Source organism: Enoplosus armatus, chromosome 5, assembly GCF_043641665.1.
Source record: "Enoplosus armatus isolate fEnoArm2 chromosome 5, fEnoArm2.hap1, whole genome shotgun sequence".
NCBI lineage: Eukaryota > Metazoa > Chordata > Actinopteri > Centrarchiformes > Enoplosidae > Enoplosus > Enoplosus armatus.
The window spans coordinates 4918079-4937816 of record NC_092184.1 but is presented as its reverse complement, the minus strand read 5'-3'; the positions used below and the strand labels follow the sequence as shown (position 1 = coordinate 4937816).

At 40.1% G+C, this 19738-nt stretch overlaps 1 protein-coding gene across 1 annotated transcript in view; it reads left to right on the top strand.

The window, feature by feature from the left end:
* Positions 1 to 19738, top strand: part of LOC139285830 (mitogen-activated protein kinase kinase kinase kinase 5-like) — a 29245-nt gene that overhangs the window by 6115 nt on the left and 3392 nt on the right. The window contains exons 2-27 of the mRNA XM_070906495.1: positions 5956 to 6013; positions 7717 to 7807; positions 7967 to 8031; positions 9070 to 9125; positions 9362 to 9409; positions 9996 to 10038; positions 10588 to 10660; positions 11112 to 11243; positions 11495 to 11557; positions 11972 to 12053; positions 12813 to 12929; positions 13169 to 13250; positions 13717 to 13769; positions 14685 to 14731; positions 14825 to 14869; positions 15101 to 15121; positions 15221 to 15266; positions 15901 to 16054; positions 16620 to 16720; positions 16977 to 17018; positions 17763 to 17841; positions 17932 to 18008; positions 18310 to 18370; positions 19018 to 19120; positions 19216 to 19274; positions 19616 to 19719. Of these exons, the coding sequence (XP_070762596.1) occupies positions 5956 to 6013; positions 7717 to 7807; positions 7967 to 8031; positions 9070 to 9125; positions 9362 to 9409; positions 9996 to 10038; positions 10588 to 10660; positions 11112 to 11243; positions 11495 to 11557; positions 11972 to 12053; positions 12813 to 12929; positions 13169 to 13250; positions 13717 to 13769; positions 14685 to 14731; positions 14825 to 14869; positions 15101 to 15121; positions 15221 to 15266; positions 15901 to 16054; positions 16620 to 16720; positions 16977 to 17018; positions 17763 to 17841; positions 17932 to 18008; positions 18310 to 18370; positions 19018 to 19120; positions 19216 to 19274; positions 19616 to 19719 (1902 nt within the window). The remainder of the gene's footprint in view (positions 1 to 5955; positions 6014 to 7716; positions 7808 to 7966; positions 8032 to 9069; positions 9126 to 9361; positions 9410 to 9995; positions 10039 to 10587; positions 10661 to 11111; positions 11244 to 11494; positions 11558 to 11971; positions 12054 to 12812; positions 12930 to 13168; positions 13251 to 13716; positions 13770 to 14684; positions 14732 to 14824; positions 14870 to 15100; positions 15122 to 15220; positions 15267 to 15900; positions 16055 to 16619; positions 16721 to 16976; positions 17019 to 17762; positions 17842 to 17931; positions 18009 to 18309; positions 18371 to 19017; positions 19121 to 19215; positions 19275 to 19615; positions 19720 to 19738) is intronic.

Sequence of the window (19738 nt, the reverse complement as noted above, 5' to 3'; positions counted from 1 at the left end):
CATGGTTGAAGAAATCTTCTCTGGATTAAATATGTGTAACAGTTCTTTGGAGCAGCACTCTCCTTATCAGATGTGGCTTGTGCTACTAAGCTGCAGTTGGTGTTGCTTTTCAACATGGTGCAACTCTAGTTTCAGACCTGTAGCCTCACAGAAGCTGTGGGCTGCACCTGGTGTGTGTGCAACCTCAGACGCAAAATGAAGAAGTGAGATAAATGAGCAGCGGACATACTGCAGAGTCGAGTTAACTGTGTCAAGTTTCTGCTCAAATGGTGTATGTGTGTGTGTGCACATTTGTGTTTTACAATGAAATGTGCTTGAATGTTGGATGGCCTTGATTATTATTAACTCAAAAAAAGAGGAAGAGAGATTATTTATAATGCCGAGAACATCAAACAAATTGCACATTGCAGCCACCAGCCCATAACTGACATTTGTGTGTGTGTGTGTGTGTGTGTGTGTGTGTGTGTGTTAATGTGAGAGAGTGTGCTTTAGTACTTTGTGAGATCAAATGTCTTGAAGGAATAATCCAATGTTTTGGGGATTTTGCTTATTTGCTAAATCCTCATATCATCTTTAACACATCGCAAGAATCAGAGGACTCATGTCCAGTCATGAAACGTTTCTTATGTTAGAATACTGTGATGGTCTTTTCTGAGGTGTCCCTCAGGAAGCTGCAGCTCATTCAGATCGCAGCTGCTAACAAACAAAGACGAAGAAAAGCGCATCGCACAGAGCCACAGGTCTCTGCACTGACATCCAGTGGCTCATAGAATACAAATTAAACTACTGCTGCTTGTCTAGAAATCTTTCAGTGGATAAGGACCAAAATACATCATCTACCGTATAAATATGAACCCTCTCGACTTCTCAGGTCATCGCAGTCTGCCAGCTGTTCCCAAAGTCCAAACTGAGCACAGAGAAGCAGCATTTAGTCATTATGTACTACGGAGCTGGAACAAACATCCATATATGACTTTCTCCCACTTCAACTACCTTTAAATCCACCTTAAAAACTATATGGTTCTCTTTTGAATGAACGCTTAGCACTTCATCATGATCGTCCTTTACCTCTTTGGACCTTATCATGGTTTCTATCCTTGTTTCAATGTTGTCTATTGTGTTTCCTATTTGTTTGCATTATGCAAATAATGAATGAATTGCCTTTGTGAGTGAAATGTGCTATACTTGCCTTGCCTAGCTCAGCAGGCAGATTGTCAACAGGGTTGGTCAGCGAGCTGGTCACTAATACACCCAGGACTCAGCTGAGTTTTTGATTAGCAATACAACGTTTAGCAACGTCACTATGGGGACTTTTAAATAGCTCAAAGCTAACTGCTAACTGCTCATTGAACCACAATGTGTACTTTTTTATTTCTACACGTTAAATAGTCACATTCAACTGGTCTTTGAGCTGAACTAGGCCAAACGTGCCATGGAGGTACCTCTGTATCAGACAGATGAAAGTGATCTATTCTCTCATCTCTAACTATCAGTGCGACAACAATGAAGAATTTGTAAAATATATTCCTTTATCAACAACTATCCACCACTTTCTCCCTGTGACCTTTTGCACCAACAGGTCAAATCTCAGTCGTTTGTTGTTCAAGGAAGCGGTGACCGTCTGCTTTCTGGTTTCTCCCGAGGTGGACTGTGCTGGTGTCACTGGCTTCAGCAACAAGCATCGTTACACGGTTTATTATCTTATGTGTGCTTTGTGTCGTCATAGAGGTCAATGACAGGAAAGACCCCTCCTCGCTGGTGATCAGAAGAAACTAGTAAACACTTCAAGATGGAAATGTTGCTGTGGAAGGTCCACGGCTTCCGCTGTGACGTCCAACTCGGGTTTGTGTGTGTGTGTGTTTGATTAACTGATCACTTGATGGGCGTCTTTCCTCTCATTGACCTCTGTGATGTCAAACACACAGACACATAGACAGAGTGGAGTTTTCCGTTGTCATTGTTGTTTTCATTCTCTTTCAGCCACTAAATGCTTTTGTGTGTCACTACTGTGCTCCACATGTGAGAACAGACACAGTATGACTACAGAAGATATTTAGCTGCTATGAAAGTCTTGTATGCCTCAGTCTTAACTGGAAATGCTGTGTAAGAACATCCAACATGTAACCTGCTCTCTAACAGTAAACGTGACTAAACATTTCACAGAAGACATCAGGCTGTTATTGGAGTCCTGTGTAGCTAACACCCTCTACTGATCTTCAAGCAGTGCCTGAAATGGGCCGATACTCACCGGTACTGAGTGCTGGCACTTCTGATTTTTGTCCACATGAGTACCCATACTTCTTGTTGCGTACTTCCACCTCCTGGTCAGTCTAGGTACGCAAACACTCACGCAACCCTACTCTGCCTCTGATTGGCTAGTGTTTGTTGCCTTGGTCGGTTAGGTTTAGGCATGAGGAGTGAGATGTAACTGCGTCTCTGTGTAAACACATGGCTAGCTTAACGCTGAGAAAACAGTGCAGAAAAATGTTTCCAACCGTTTTAAAATGGATTGAAAACAAAAAACAGAGGACCAGGAAGAAGCTTTAGCAGTTGACGAGGGTTCCTATAGATGTAATACAGGTCTTATATGGCATTCATCTGCTTTTATCCATTTTTGAATGTCAAAAGAAAGTATGACAACAAAGCACTGAAGGCCTGTATGTTTTCAGGCCTGAGCCAATGCATGCTTTTCCTTTTGTCCCTCTTTGTTCTGTCATGCTATGTATATACCATTACTGCAAAGGCTATATACCATAAAGGCAAATGTTGATTTATCAGAAGATAAAGGAAGAAATTTAAGTAAGTTTTCAGTTATACTCAATTCATGTGGATTTGACACACTGTACTTCAAGGTGACATTTGATGTGACTGCATCATGCGGCCTTGCGCATACATTATGGACTTGCCTTTGGTATTCCTTCTCATTTTTCAATTTAATCTGTAGGCCAACAGATACCATATTTTCAATTGGTTTTATTCTAGCATATATGCAATATTATATTTGTGTACAAACTGGAAATGTATGTCGTATATAATGAAATGCATAAAAAAATACATTTGAAGTGGGATGTATTACCAAGATATGCGTATAAATATAAATATATCCAAGACATGCGATGATCATGTCATGCAACGGCTGAAATAGGGTACTGGCACCTTTTTTGGTCCAATTCAGGCAAGTGAAGTGAGCACAAAGTGAGTAAATGAAATCACTCTGCAATGTACTAAGCCCAGAGCAAACGAGCACACAGCCTCTCAGCTGCTTTTATTTGTGTTTTGAGGCAGCTCATGCAGTATGTAGACTGTCACTCACGCAGACAGCTGCTTCAAGCTCTGACTAGCCAAGCACACGCAAAGAACCATGAAGAACACAAGTGACTGGTTAAGAACATGCAGCATCTAGCAGTTAAAAGGCCAGATGTTTTTCTCAGGTGTTGTTGGAGATGAGACCAGAGTTAGGCCAGTGAAAACTGGACTGTTCATCAGCTGATCAGAAAGTGCTGGAATGGTTAGTACCTACTTGCTAAAAGTTAAAAGTCTGGTCAAAAATGCCTTAATGCAGCTTTAAATTTGGGCAGGTAAAGCAACATTGGTCAGGTTCAAGGTTAAAGGGTCTCCCCTGTCCTGACTATTCTGGTTCATCTACACACCTCACTGTTCTCACTGAAAGTAGTTCCCATGTTCTCAGTGAGGTCAGTGTGTGAACCTGAATAAACACGGTTTCTGTAGAAACACATTGCTGTTGAGTTTTTAACTTTGATTTGTCAAAGCTGCGAGCACAACAAACCAAATTCGTTTCACCTCCAGTGTATTGAGAGCAGAGGAAGTATCAAAGATAGAAGCCTTTGTGGTGTTGGTCATGAATGATGAAAGTGCCAGCTGGCAATAAATATGTGCTTCATGAATGTAAACCAGTTGTTTATCCTCCATCACGACCACAACACCCTGACTTTCCACCCAAAGGCACACAGTAGAACACAGACCACATATAAAATATCTTCCATTATACTTTATCATTTGCTGGTGGTTTTTAATTTTCTGACAAAATGACAGCAGTGCTTTGACAGCGGAGGTGGCCTTTGCATTTGTCATTTAATAAGCATCTTAACACGTCTCCGCCCTTTTGACTGATGGTGTCACGCTTGTTTCATAAACTTTTACGTCGACTAGCTTGTTTTGTTGTAAAAGTTAAGTGATGACAGGGAAATATGGGTGTGACAGACGAGATACGTTACAGTTTGTCCATTGACAGTAGTCTTAATACTTAATACGATGTTGGGTTTTCAACTCTGCTGTCACTACGGCTGAAGGTTCTTTGCACTTTTGGACAAAACAAATATCGTTATGTCATGTTTTTGAAAATCCCTCCCTGAAGCTGTGGAGTTTCCGTTGTCACTGTACACTACCTGTCCTGCTCTCACTGACCGACTACACTTATGACTGTATTCTGTTTCAGCAGCGGCAGCATGTGAATGGGTATTTCCTTTAAGCGGAGTGGGTGAGCCTCCAGTTCTGTCATGTCTAAACTGCAGTCTGGTGAATGTGTGAAATCATCTTCTCCCTCACGCTGGAGACTTTGTATGCAATGAAAAGAGGAGTTCGTTCTTCACCCATCTACCTGCTTAACGCTGTTTGTTTGTTTAGTTTTGTTTCCATATTTGTTGCTCGGTGCTGTGGCGTTTCCTTACTGACCACCTGTCAATCACCCAGTGTGGGCGGGCACTGAGACATCTGATTCTCTGTTGATGAAATTTGAGTTTCTGTAGTTAGTGCTATTGTCTTTCTTTGTGGAGCCATTGTGCTTCTCACTGTTCAAGCTAACTCTGTATAAATATGGCTCTTCTCATGTTTATCACAAAATCACGCAATCTCTGGTTGAGAGTAATAAACATTTTTAATGTGGACATTAAATTGAAATGTTCATATTTCAAAGGTGAGTGAAGTAACGCCTGTCTCTTCATGATCCGGCCAGACACAATTAATGTGGATCACAATGTAACCTGCCTGACACTGTAATCCAGTGGATCTCTGAGATCTGAGAGACGAACCACCTCCAGGCGGTTGTGAGATCATTTAGGGCGACTGTAAGACTATTCATGGTATACAAGTTTATTATTGTCCTCATCTCTCATCGTGCTGTTGTGTCTTTTGCTCATACTGTAGCCTATAATTCAAGTCTCTATAGGCCCCCTCGATCATAATAACTAACAATAATTCTGCATCATTAAGCCAAGCACTTTTTTTGTTTCGCTGTAACCTACTGTCAATAAGGAGATTAAACTGTTAGACTCTTTCTTTGATCCATTATCTCTGTGGTCTTTTAAATCATAATATATTATTATTCAGTATATCATTTCAACAGTAGCATATTTATCTTTCTCTCGGCACGACAGCCAACAACAGAGTGGAGTTCACAATAGTGCTTCACTGTGACCTCAGTGGTTGGATGAACTCTGTGTGTGGGTTTTTTTTTACTTTATTTAATTGCATTGCAGGACAGTTTGGGTGCGATCCTGTTTTCTTCCACCTTCTGCTCAGCTACTTACATGGTCGTCTTGCTGCAACAGAAAATCAACTTGAATTCATGTAGAAAATATTTATGTGTACAGGAAGTTGGTTTCTCTTTATAAATAGTGTGGATAAGCAAAGAGAAGTGAGGCCACTCTGGTATCACACTTTTAAAGGTCACCGTGTGTGTGTGTGTGTGTGTGTGTGTGTGTGTGCGTGCATGCGTGCATGAATACATTCTGTAAATGTGTGTCCGTGTGTATTTTGGTGTCTTAAATGCCACAGAGTGGTGTGGTGGACTGTTTGTTGCACTCCACTGATCTGGAGGCACACAACAAAACACAACTCAGACACACATTTACAATGTACCGTCATCAAATGACTGACAGTGTAACAAATGATACATGAAATCAAATCAAATCTGTATATGTGTTTTTGTGTGTTCAGGCACGTAACAAGCAGAATGGAGAGCTGGCAGCCATCAAGGTCATCAAGATGGAACCAGGTGAGACTTTTATCTGGGTGTTCATCCTGTCATGGGCTTTTGTTTCCGGGAAATAACAGAACTCATCTGAATCTTTTAGTCACGTGTTATGACATTTCTGCAATGTAAGAGACATCAGAATCAGAATCAGAATCAGAAACTATTTATTGCCAAGTAACCTACATGACAAGGAATTTGTCGTGGTCTGATGGTGTTACATTTTGTTTTTTTAACATATGACATATAATCTGACAGACAACAAGCATGTAAAAATATAACGGTAAAAGATAAAAGAATAAGATGAGATAAATAACAAACAGTGCAGTGACCAAAAAACCATAAACCATAAAACGATAAGACAAAGGCAGGGCCTGAGGCTGGGGAGGGCATTGAAAAACAGGCCTTTAGATTTTGTGCCTGTGCCTCTGGACAAAGGTGATGAGCAGGTTTCGAGCCTGCAGTCCCACCAAGTCTTCAGACTTGTTTTAATGCAATACAATTACTAGCTCCCTTACTCATTATGATTCCATTATGGGAACTTTTAACAAAACATTACACTGCAGCTAAAAGGCAGAGCCAGGCACACACATACTGACACATCATCAAAGCTATAAACCACTCCACCAACAGCCAACCACTGTTTGTGTATCTGACCTCCTTATTTTATTCTGTTCATCTATTTTAAATGGGAGCTATTATGCTCATTTCAAGCTCTATATCTTTAATCTGGGACACCACTAGAGTAACTTTGCATGATTCACAGATCAAACAAGTCCTAATTCATCTTATTCTGGCCCTTCATGCCCCCCTCAGTTCAGGGCAGAACTTTATTTCAAATTCTAGTGGATGTGTTATTCAGCCAGCACTTTTGAAGAACAATAAAGTTACTTTAGGGAAAAATAACTTGATGTTAAGAGGATGAAGCATTACAGACATACAAGAGTGTGACATTTAGGCTTGGCCTCGTTCCCGCCACTATGCCATCACACTATCCACTCCACCTTTGTTTGGATACTTTAATGGAGAGTATCTCAAATAAGAAAAGGGAGATTATACATGTACAATTAAACCTTTTTTTGTACTCAGATATGCACACATCAGTTTAAAAAAGAGCTCAGCGTCTATCCTATAGAATGTGCTCCTTGTTTCAGGAATGTTTATATGCATTTGCAGGGAGACGGAGCACATCATAAAGCAGTATTTATGGTGACAGATGTAATGGTGGAGGACATCCCACAATTTATCTGTTTATTAATACCCTTCCCTTTAATATGGAGAGCCCAGGGTAAGAGGAAGGTTTCAGTTTGATGATGGATTGGGATGACATTTGAGAAGATTTACATCTTCCTGCTATTTGGAGCCACCAAAGGTCCAAAGTTGCCAAGTGCAGCTTTTAAAGTTTAATTAATGATTTCTCAATCTGAATTTATTTTACTTTGGGAGACAATTGGAATGTTTCTTGCCTTTAAGGGGTGGAAAAATTATGGAATGAAAATGGATGAAATCAGCTCCTAACTGGTCAGTAGTTATTATAAACAGAACTTACATGGCAGCTGGTGCTCTACCTGTATACATTACATTACATTCATTTAGCAGACACCTTTGTCCAAACCTCCCAAATAAACAGCTAAAAGCATTTCATCATGTTAGCTGACTACACCTGTGTTCATATGTAATGTGATGATAATAATAAATGTATCCTCTCTCTCTGTCTGGCTCCACAGAGGATGATTTTTCTATCATCCAGCAGGAAATCGTCATAGTAAAGAGCTGCAAACATCCCAACATAGTGGCATATTATGGCAGCTACATACGGTAAGCTGTGTTTCCTCTCTCTCTCTCTCTCTCTCTCTCTCTCTCTCTCTCTCTCTCTGTCTCTTACTCTCTCTCTCTCTCTCTGTCTCTCTCTCTCTCTCTCTCTCTCTCTCTCTTAGATACAGTAGTTAACTCAGAGATTTCCTCTTCTGTCTGCAGAGCCAATAAACTGTGGATCTGTATGGAGTTCTGTGGAGGAGGCTCCCTCCAGGATGTCTACCATGGTGAGTCAGTGTATGTGTGTGTGTGTGTGTGTGTGTGTGTGTGTGTGTGTGGCTAATATTTGAAGAACCTACCATGAGGAAACTGCCTTCACGAGTTCATAGCTTTTATTCATCTGATGCCAAACTTTCCATTCGTTTCGTTTTTTGATCTACAAAACAAATCCAAAACATGTAGAACACCCTCAACTGCAAAAGAAAAACAACTCGGTAAAAAGAATCAAAACCAAAACAACATGTAACTGAGAAGATATGAAATGTATCACAAAGCCAGCATCCTGGAAGGCTCAGAGCCGTGCCTTACTAGCACTCAATGAAGGGGGAATTACATATAAGTTATACAACCTGAGAAATTGACCATAATACATCTGCATTGTTGATCAAAACCAGTGAGCCAGTGATTATTTAGCATTATGCTGAGATTTAAGGCTTTCAAAAAAACCCTCTTACACCTGCCAGCTGGTCAGGAGACATCTCAGCACCGAGGACCACAAAGCCTCATTCTAAACCTATAACCAAAAGGCCTACATGGTTTCACTGTTAGTAACAGTATTTGGTGTCTTCTAATATATCCTCTGTCTTAAATGTTAGCAGTTAGCATCAAACATTTTAGTCACTGTAGAGACAGGGGACACTGCGACTCTGGTACACACAGTTTTACAAGGGATCCAAAGAGAATCAACAGTGCAGAGGACACTTACAGACTGTACAGGTGCCATCATGTTTGTTTTCAGACAGCAGTTCAGATCATTTGGTTCAACTGGACCTCTTCACCCAGGTTGTAAAAACCTGCTGTTGTCCTGTAATCCTCCTTTTTAAATGTTTTGTGCAAACAAGTCTGGAGTCTGGATTTGTGGCAGCTACACCAGTTCAAACAACATCCTGTCAAACACTCAGTACACATGACACCACCATGTTACTGTTTTAACGAACCTCGATCGCTTGATTTGCCTTTTTCCAGTCATGCACTTTACTGTATAGGCTGTGAATGCTGCTTCTCCATTGAATTAATTAGTAATTAAGTGGAATTGTGTTGCACAGTGACTGGTCCTCTGTCGGAGACACAGATCGCCTACATCTGCAGGGAGATGCTACAGGTAAAGTCACACTGATCACTTACGAATTATTAACTGAGGTTTTACTTTTACTAACCCGAAACTCTCTACTGTTGATGGTGATGTTCAAGGAACCCACCTCTTCTCTGGTTTCTCTTCATGGTTGAAGTGGGTTTAGTAGGTGAAATAAATAGTGAAGTGAAAGTTTTGATTTTGTTGACAAACTCAGCTGTCAGTTGTATGATATTCAGTGTGTGTGTGTGTGTGTGTGTGACCAGGGCCTGGACTACCTGCATGCACAGAAGAAGATCCACAGAGACATCAAGGTGAACATGTAACAGTGACGCGGCACTTTTGTTCTACATTTTTGTTTACTCGTATCTTGCATTTATTTGCACATGAGATGAAACTGTTGGAAGAACTGGGTCACTGCAGCAGCACAGAGAGATGTAAACAGGAATAACACCGTGCTGCAGATTAGGCTTCCACTTGTGTGTGTTCTTAAAATATAACAGTATTATAATCTGTATATTCTTCACTGAACCAGCTGCTAGACAGTATTTAGTTCTGCTGTCAAGTATCTTTTCATTTTCATGAAGAAAATCTGAAGAAATTCAAAGCTGTTTCATTTTATAACTTTATGATGAAATATTTTTTGATTGAAATCCAGGATTAAAGACATGATATTAATTGAAGCTTGCAGATGATTAAGAGAAGATACTAAACTCACTACAACAACAAAGGATTAAATAAAGCTCATCAAATTAACTTTTGAGCAGAGAGTTAACAGATTTCCATCGTGCGTGGGTTCAGCTAAAGGTCACTGAGTGGGTAAAGGAGAGTCTCTGTATGATGAGACGTTTCTGTGGTTGTGTCTGTGTTGATGTTTCCCTCCCCCTCTTTTGCCTCCAGGGTGCCAACATCCTCCTCAACGATCAGGGAGAGGTCAAGCTGGGTAAGTGGATGTTTGCACTGTCTGCTCTGCGCTGAACCGGTGAGGTTAAGATGAGTCACTCAGAGTGATGGCTCAATTAAAACATCTCTGCTGCCTCGTTCGTCCGTTATTTAAGGACTGAATGGGAAGAGCTGAGAATTTATTTTGGTGGTGGTCTGAATCCAACACTTAATATTCAGCTGCAAAACATCAATCCATTCATTGTCATTTTCCTTTTGATATGAGTTTCCCATGAATACACCATGTTGGCTGACATTTGAATCCAGTTATTCTTGAGAACACTGAAAGATCTCTTTGGATATTCCCTCATACACTGAAAACACAACCATTTAAAATGTTTTATAGCATTTCAGAAACTCTGAAATAAATAGTAGAAATGTGAAGTGCACATTTAATTTGTATTTAAGGCCTTGAGTTTTAAAAAAGAGTCACTCAAGTCTCAAGAAACCTGTCATCAGCAACATAAGAAAGCTATGTCCTTGTTAGTTATGGAAAGTGTATTTTTTATTGTGGTTATTATTTATATTTTTTGTTTCTTCTGACGTGTAGCTGACTTTGGGATCTCAGCTCAGATCACAGCCACTCTGGCCCGGCGGATGTCCTTTATTGGGACGCCATATTGGTAAGGTCAACCCTGAACATTTAGGCTGCAGGTGGCGGTGGGGAGAGTAAACTCATGAACTAAATAATAATACATGATGCAACATTATATATACTGTTTACTGAATGATGGCATGACTTGTCAAGCAGCAGAGTGCTATGTATGATATTCAACATATTCAGCATGATGGTAGTTAGTTTTATAGCTGAAACCAACCCGGAGGATTTAGAATAGTTTCTGTAGTCCGCAACACAAATCTTCTTTCAGCTCTTGCTGTTTTCACTGGGCAATAGTTTGATGTGAAACCAGAGAAACTGTGATTTTTTTCAACCCGACCAATGAGATTGTTTCTCTCTGGAGCAGCTCTGCCTCTGACAAAAAGTTGTAGAACAACTATAGAGCTGCTCTGCTTGGTACTGCTCAGGATCTGTGATGTTAAAATCAGTTGTTGCTGTTCCCCTCCTGTCCTCAGGATGGCACCAGAGGTGGCAGCAGTGGAGATTAAAGGTGGCTACAATGAACTGTGTGACATCTGGTCTGTGGGCATCACAGCCATAGAGCTGGCAGAGCTACAGCCGCCAATGTTTGACGTCCACCCACTGCGGTAAATACACACTGACAGACACGACCTCACATCCCTGAGTATGTGTACAGCTCTGTACACACACACACACACACACACGCACACAAACACACATATATGAGTAAAGAATCATCTACAATGAGCCAAGAAGGTAATCAATACGGACCTCGCTGTGAACAGTTTTCAGGTCTGATGAAACCCGTTAATAAAAGGCAGTAATGATGTTCATCATCATATTTTGAATTGTGGTCTCCTGTGTTTTTTTCCTGCAGTGTCCTGTTTCTCATGTCCAAGAGTGGCTACCAGCCTCCTAAACTGAAGGACAAGTCTAAATGGTAAATAAAAACCTGCAACACTATTATCCATCATATTGAATCATTTAATCATGGCAGCAAACGGTTCCCACAATATCAATCAAGCTGTTATGAACAAGTGCTACTTTCTGATGTTGCATTTATCTTTCCAGCCTGGAACAGGTGTTTTCTTAGTGCATGTTTACACACATGAAATATTTAAATCTGAAAAAGAGAGAAGAAAAAACAGCCCTGCAGGTCGGATAAAGAAACCTCCAACTGTGATGTAAACTAGTTGTATTGATGCTGAAGTAATTCCTACTGGAGTGTTAATATAAGCAGATAAAAACGATCGAAATACAATCATCCATCATATGTGTTCAGACTGTATGTATTTATCAACAACTGCATGTAGATTATTTTTGCTCTTTTCTTACTAATGTTACCTGTCTGCAGGTCCTCCATGTTTTATAACTTTGTGAAAGCCATGTTGGTGAGGAACCCGAAGAAGAGACCCAGCGCCTCCAAGATGCTCGCAGTCAGTACCGCTCACAGATACTCCAGCTCAGGGTTCATGTGCTTGACCTGTCACGAGGGACAGTTTGAGAGAGATATTACGCCTCTACAGATATTTTTACGATAGCAATTTATCAAATGGCAAAACTCCTCTCGGCTTCACAGAGCTTTATAACAAGTTTCAAGTCATTGTTTATCTGTCCGGCCCACAGCTTCACTGTTCTGGCCTTCTCTCACAGCGTTGTTTTCGGCTGCAGCAGGCAGAACGACCTCACCGTACACTACCTCCTTAACAGCAAACGGCAGATAGACACAGTTAGAGACTCGCTGGTGAACACAGTGGAGCATTTAGCAGCTAAAGAGCCAGATATTTCCCTCAGGAGATGGTGGAGGACAAAAAGACAAACTGGATGAATACTTAAATCCATCAAGTGGTCAGAAACAGGACTCCAGGTGAACGATTAGCATCTGCTGGATGTGTAAAATCAACATATGAACATATGAAGGAGATGATGCAATATGTTTTGTGTTTTTTATTGTGTTCTTAATGTGTTTCTGCTGCCTCCAAGTGGCCAATAAGTCAGTTATTTCAGGTTTAAGAAAGTTGACCACAGCTCAGTCTGACTGTCATCCAGTCTCAGTCAGGTTAGAGTCTTTCCTCAGTCTTGGCCTCCTGTGTGCTTCCGGTCTTCATCATCTACTCACTGTGTCTGTTAATCTGTACTGATTGTCTCTTCCTTTGCTTCCCGTGTCTCCCCTCCATCTGGTCCCCTCTCTGCAGCACATGTTTTTGACGCAGCAGTGCCTGAATCAGGAGCTGACCCTGGACCTGCTGGAGAAGTATCGACACCCTGAGAAGCTGAAGACCTGCCTGGTGACAGAGGACGATGAGATGGAGGTTTTAACCCGATTCCTATTAACACTTTATTTGATGAAACTTACATGTTGTCTCTCTCTTCATTATAGATCATTTAAATTGTATTATTTCAATTTTTTCTCGAAGCTTTTGGTGTAAAGCTTTGGTTTAATTTAATTGAAATTAAACTTGTAACACCTGGTGGTCAGGATGTCTCCCCTCTCCTACCTGGGATTAAAGACTCTGATAGTTTTAATCATATGTTTTCTTGTTGATCTAAGGTGGCGGTGCCTGGATCTTTAAAGAGGATCCAGTCTATCAACAAACACAACCGGGCAGAGAGGACAAGCTCTGACATAAGCTGTAAGAAAACGCACTCTCTTTCACTTTAACTATCATGAACCTTATTGGATTAAATATGTCAGATTTTTGGCATTTGCTTAAATACATGTATGTTTCATAATGTGTACAGTACATAAGGGTCAGGGTAATTTATTTATGCACATGCATACAGCATATACAGTACATAAGATGTTTACAGCAACACAAACTCCTAATAGTAAAAGAGAGAGGATGATGTTCCCCTTCACCTGTGCTCACTGGCCTTAATGAATCCTTTTCTTGGCCATTACTTCTCTTCACGGCACTTCATCTCCATTTAAACTGCCAGTATTACCGAAGATGTTTGAATATTCCAGCGGTCGCATCATTTCACTCGTCCTGCATTTATTTCATCCCTGTTTCTCTGTATTTATGGGACGATAATAACGCTGGTGAAATAACATGAAAAGTGTCCGTGTGTTAAATCTGTTTACTTGTGGTTGCTCAGTGGAACAGATCTACACTCGGAGGCCTGTGAAGAAAGAATCACCGGACGCAACGGTAAGCAACTGACACATTTAATGTCAGTAGTAGGACTTCTTAGACACACATACAAACATACACTGTATACACAGTGCATCTATTTATACTGAATTTTGCATATACACACATAGGTACATACAGTACATACATGCATGATATGTACTTTACATACTTACAAATAACTTATTTTTATGTATCTATGTACATACAGATGCACACAAAATACACATATAGTACAAACATACATGTATATATTTGTACTGTATGTTCAGTATGCATGTATGAACACAGTACATACTGAACATACTTTCATAAATACATAGTTACATGCATACAGTACATACATAGAGCACATGCACATGTACACATTGTAAAATACATACATGGATAAAAACTTGTACTGTACGTGTATATGTATTAGTATGTACATATGTATATATGGAGTATATTCATATACATACATTACATAAATACTGCACATACACATAGTACACTCAGTAAAGTATGTAGAGGACACAGCTAGCGTCCAGCTTCCCTGTTAGTATTGCAAAGTAAATATTTTTATTTTCACAATATGTCAAACGTCAACATTGCTGATTTGGGACAAACACACAGTAGTAAACCAAATATCCTCATGTGTTACGTCCTTTAAATGTCAACAAGAACTACAGGGCTCATCAGAGACTTTGCTTTCGGGGCTTCTCATTAGTTTTCAGTGGGGGATTTAATTAGGATCTTTCCAAGCATCAGCACACAGTCTATATTTACGATTTATCATAAGAGGAGCAATAATATGAATTCCACTCAACAAGTGGAGGAGTGTGGATGGGAATTTGTGTCTTTTCTAGTTTCTCCCTCTTAACTTGTTTTCACACATCTGTAAGTCTGTACTCATTGAGTACAATTATTGGTAATTTCATGTGTTCTTTACAGTTAAGGCCTTCACTGAGATCAACCGGCAGCAGCAAGAGTCCAGTGAGGTAACACAACGCTCAGTCACAGACATGGACTTCCATTAACACCCGCAATATCTGAGTCAAATATTGAACCTCTCTTTTCTCTTTCTATCTCAGGGATCAGGACACGGACTCAGACGATGACTATGATGATGTGGATATGTAAGAAATATAAGATTACATAATATACATAATATAAAGATTAATTCCAAAACATGTTATGAGTTAATACTTTACAAACACAGATGATGGTATGAAACATTTTTAATAGCATGTTTGACTTTATTGCCAGCAGTCATTTCCTCAGGTTTTTCTCTTCATATACAGTCGATCATGTGCAGGAATGTCTATGGGTTGCATTGACACTTTCTCTCTGTCTTTTGTCCACTTCAGCCCTACAATGCAAGCCACCAGGTTAGCTGAGCAAACACAAACTCACGTCTGTATTAATGTGTATTTGCATCATTAACACACCAGACTGAAGCAACTCTCTCTCTCTCTCTCTGCCAACAGCCTCATAATGCCAGCAGATGAAACTCCTCCTCCTCTTCCTCCAAAGGTGATTATTGAGTGGACAGGGAACAAATAACATGGTTTTATATGTGTGTTTGTTACAGTCACAGAGCCAAAGCCTTCTCAGAACTGTTTTTATGTCCTATTTACATAAAAGAAAACATTGATTAAAACAGTTATTACCTGTTAATATAATGATAATCACATTGTAATGGCTTTCATCACGTTCATGTACAGACTAGAATTTGAAATGTAAGGTGTTAACAATTATTGCTTAAATTTGTTATTCATATTGTTTTAGTATTGAATATTCATTAGCAATGCTACTTTACTATTAATTAGTAGCTTATTGTGTTAACTAGAAAGCATTACTCAGTTAATAATTTGCATATTTTATCACATTACTTTTCACAACTAAACCACTGTTTGATGAAAATTGTGTGAGGATAGAAGAAGTCCTGCATGACTGATTGATTGCATGTACTAATACATCTGCAGAGGAAGTCAAAACAACAGTTGCACAGTGTGGGTCACACATCACACGTCAGCTCGTGAGCCCTGGAACACATCAAACCTCTTCCTCCTTTTAAATTGTTGTTGGCAGTTTAAGCTATTTAAAATGTAAATGCAGAAGACATTCAGAAACACTGTTTCATGTCGGTGTGTTTCCGTGTGTGCAGCCCAAAGCCAGGACCAGCTCAGAGGAAAGCATGGCGGGGGAAGATGAACGGGCAAGGAAACCCTGCACCCTGTATGCCCCCACTCCTCTCCTCAGGACCTCCAGTGGAACGCATGTCCGACCTACGCCCCAACCACGATCTTCACGACACTCAGGTCAGCTGCCTCACCTTTTATATTGTAAATGTGTTAAATGCTAATATACACAATATAGCAGTGAACTTGAATGTGTCTTTGCTTTTATGCCGTATTTACAATGTTTTCGCAATAACAGCAAACCTTAAAGTATAGTTGATTATAAATATTTGTTGAGTTTGATCCTCTACCAGCACTGAGCATGAGCATCTCTGTTTTATATCCTTTCAGTTCAAACATGGCGCTCTAATAATGTTCAAACGCCTTTAGTCTGATACATGGTTTGAACCAAATGTTGTACACATGCTGTATCCTCCACATGGACTGAACTGACTAAATGTTCCAAAGGCAGTCAGGATGGCATCTTTGTGTATTTAAACCAGTATTCAACAATGCGTTTTGTTTCATGTGAAATGTTTCAGGGCTTAGTTTGTCCAGTTTCATCCACAGAACTTGCAGAAACAAAAGGCCTATAATCAGTTTAAAATCGTTTTTTAGCAGCTGCGAAAATACATGTGCCTTTTCATATGAGTGCAGTGCGAATTATATCACACAGTTTCTTATTGTGTGTGTGTGTGTGATGCAGACCCTGCGTCCTTCCCCATCCGGTTGAATAACAACTCGGCAGACCTCCTTCCGCCTGAGCTCCCCCCTAAAGGCATACGCAGACGGCAACTCCCATCAAAGGTGAAAAATGAGATTTAATTTTCCTTTTTTTGTACTTGTAACACTGTTTCTAAGAGTACCTGTACACAACCTGCTATTATAAGAAGACACAGAATGGTGAACAGAACAGAAATGGCAACAGGAATGATATGTTCAGTTTATGGTTAATATTTACAGAAGCTAATATTCAGCTGTAGATAGGAGGAGCGTGTTTCCATTTCCTTTTCGATTATCCACATCTTCTCTCCTTCACAATGCGTCCTGACCTGGTTCCCAGGACCCCGCGGAGTGTGCCAGTCCCGTCATGAAGAAACCTCCTGTGAGTTTCTGCGAAGTTCTCCTCCCTTCATATCAACTCTGCTGCTGAGTGTCTGAGATGTGTTGTGGTGTTTGATGTTCCACGTGTGTGTGCAGTGTCTAAACCCAAGAAAAACTATCAACGATTTAAATTCAGCAGGAGGTTCCATATTTATTATAATATCTTGAGTTTAACATTATGAGGTTGGATCTTGCATTTCTGAGCCCCAACAGACAAAACTATTGTGTAATTTCACTCCTTTTAAATATTAAAACCCAAATGTTTCTTATTATGATACCTCTTTCAGTGATTTTTAGTTTAAATGTTGCTTTCTTACTTTTTCTCAACTACATTTGGTGAATAATAAATGATATAAGATGAGGAATAGAAGAATAAAAATGAGAAAGTTCACATTCACAACTACTAATACAGTTGCACAAATGATCACATCCATTTACTCTGTCTATAAATATAGAAATATTGTGTATTTGTATACATGAAGTGTAGTTTGGGTGTTTGGGAGTCTGCAGTGTCTATGTTTACATGTCATTTCCTTCTCTAAATGTCACAAGCCTGTGGCCTTAAAACTGATAATAACCTCAGTTTTAAGTTATAAGTTCACCTCATTGACCTTTACCATTTAAACAGGAGGCATCATTCTGGTATGAGACTTCATGTAGTGGCTTGAAATGATGTCACTTACAGTATATAAACTACTGTAGAGAGGACAGAATGACTAATTTGAATAATCCCCTCTCTCTCCAGGTCTACTTTAAAAAGATCTTCCATGGCTGCCCTCTTAAGATAAACTGCTCCACGACCTGGGAAAACCCAGCTACCAAAGGTTGCATCACCAAGTAAAGCACACAGTAAATGCTCTGCTTTCTCTCATCTTATTAAACTGACCAGCGGGTTTTTCCTGTCTCTCCCTCAGACCAGCATCTGATCCTGGGGGCAGAGGAAGGAATCTACACCCTGAACCTCAACGCCTCAGAGGCCACGATGGAGCTGGTAGGACCTTAATCTAATTACAACAGTGCCGATCAGTGTTTTACAAACTTTTAGTTGGAAACAACAGGTGGGTTTACTGAGGCAAAAGGGGTCTGGTTTAGCTACTGGTATCGTTGTTTTGGCAACATTTTGTTCCTATGGTTACTGTGATGTAAATGCCAGAGCAAAACATTTAAGATGAATCCGACAGACTAAGAATAAATCACCCTGTTGCTTCAAAAGTGATTTAAGTGGTTTTGAAAGAGACACTGGAGCAATAAAGAGGCAGTGAATGAATGGACGTCTTCTCTTTCTCTTTCAGTTGTATCCGGGGAAGTGTACCTGGGTCTACACCATCAATAGCATCCTCATGTCTGTATCAGGTAAAATAAAAGTGTTATGAGAACTAGAACTATGCCCTGTCAGCTTCCTGAAAAAAGATAAGACACTTAGAAGTCTCACTGGGATTTTTAGTGTAAAGGACATATTGAGGAGCACAGGGACATGTTTTAATTAACAGCTCAAATGATTTCTGATTCTCTTTCTGCTGTAACTTCTAACAACCTCCATGTGTTGGCTTTTATTCAACTTTCACGATCTATCAACAGATTGTAATTTTAGCAACACAAACATTTCTAGGTGGCAGAAATATTGTACTTTGTTGAGTTAAACATCAATGGTTGGAGTCAGAATGTTTTCGCAGAAGTTAGCGAAGAGGAAACTGCTAAAAACCTGGATAGAAAATATAACTATTCTTCAATTGGTCATATTAGTCTTCCTTTGTCCATCATAATATTCAAGATGTTTGACAGTCAGCAGGCAAGTGACCTAATCTACATACAAGTGATGCTCAAACTGGGTGGGTCAGTGGTTAGCATGTTTGCATGTTCTCTGCACATTCGCATGGATGTAGTAGCAGGTCAGGTGGTTTGGAGTCTCTAAACTGGCCGTAGTTATGAATGTGAGTGTTTGATCTGTCTGTGGTTAAATAAGATGAACTTTCAAACTGCGTCGGATTCTGTTTTCACAGGCAAATCATCGCAGCTACACTCCCATTCACTGAAGGAGTTGTATGAACAGGCTCGGAAAGACCAGAGGATGGTTGCCTTGCCAACTCACAGACTGTTACCAAGGTAACACTGGACTCTCTCTGCATGTGAACATTTTGTCTCAAAGCACCACATCTCCTCGTGCCAATTAAAAACTATATTATCTATTTTGTCTTCAGGAAATGTGCAGTGACGTGTAAAATACCTGATACCAAAGGCTGCAAGACCTGCTCTGTTGGTGAGGCAAAATGCAACAAAAGAAATCATGTTTGATAGTTTATATGTCTGTGCCGAGACAGTTATTATACATATTAAATTTGGCCATTAATTCCCTGCACTGCAATAGTGTGCGTGTGTGTGTGTTCAGCTGTAGTTGGATAGTTGGTGTGGTTTCTACATTCCTACACCTCTCTGCTTCTCTTTAAATGACTTTTGGCTCTGTTTGAGACCAAATTAGCTGCATGCTAGTGGTTAGTAGAGGATTAAACTACATTAGGCAGATTCCTGTACAGTAGAGACTTTTACAGTGCTGATTGGTTCAGAGAAATAACCAGACTTGTATTGTCTGGTCTCCTGTAGCAGATAACGCGCAGCGAGGCTGTGTGTTCCTGTGCTGCGCTCTGGAGTCCAGCGTAGTGCTGCTGCAGTGGTACGAGCCCATGCACAAGTTCATGCTCATCAAGGTACGTGTATAAAACTTTG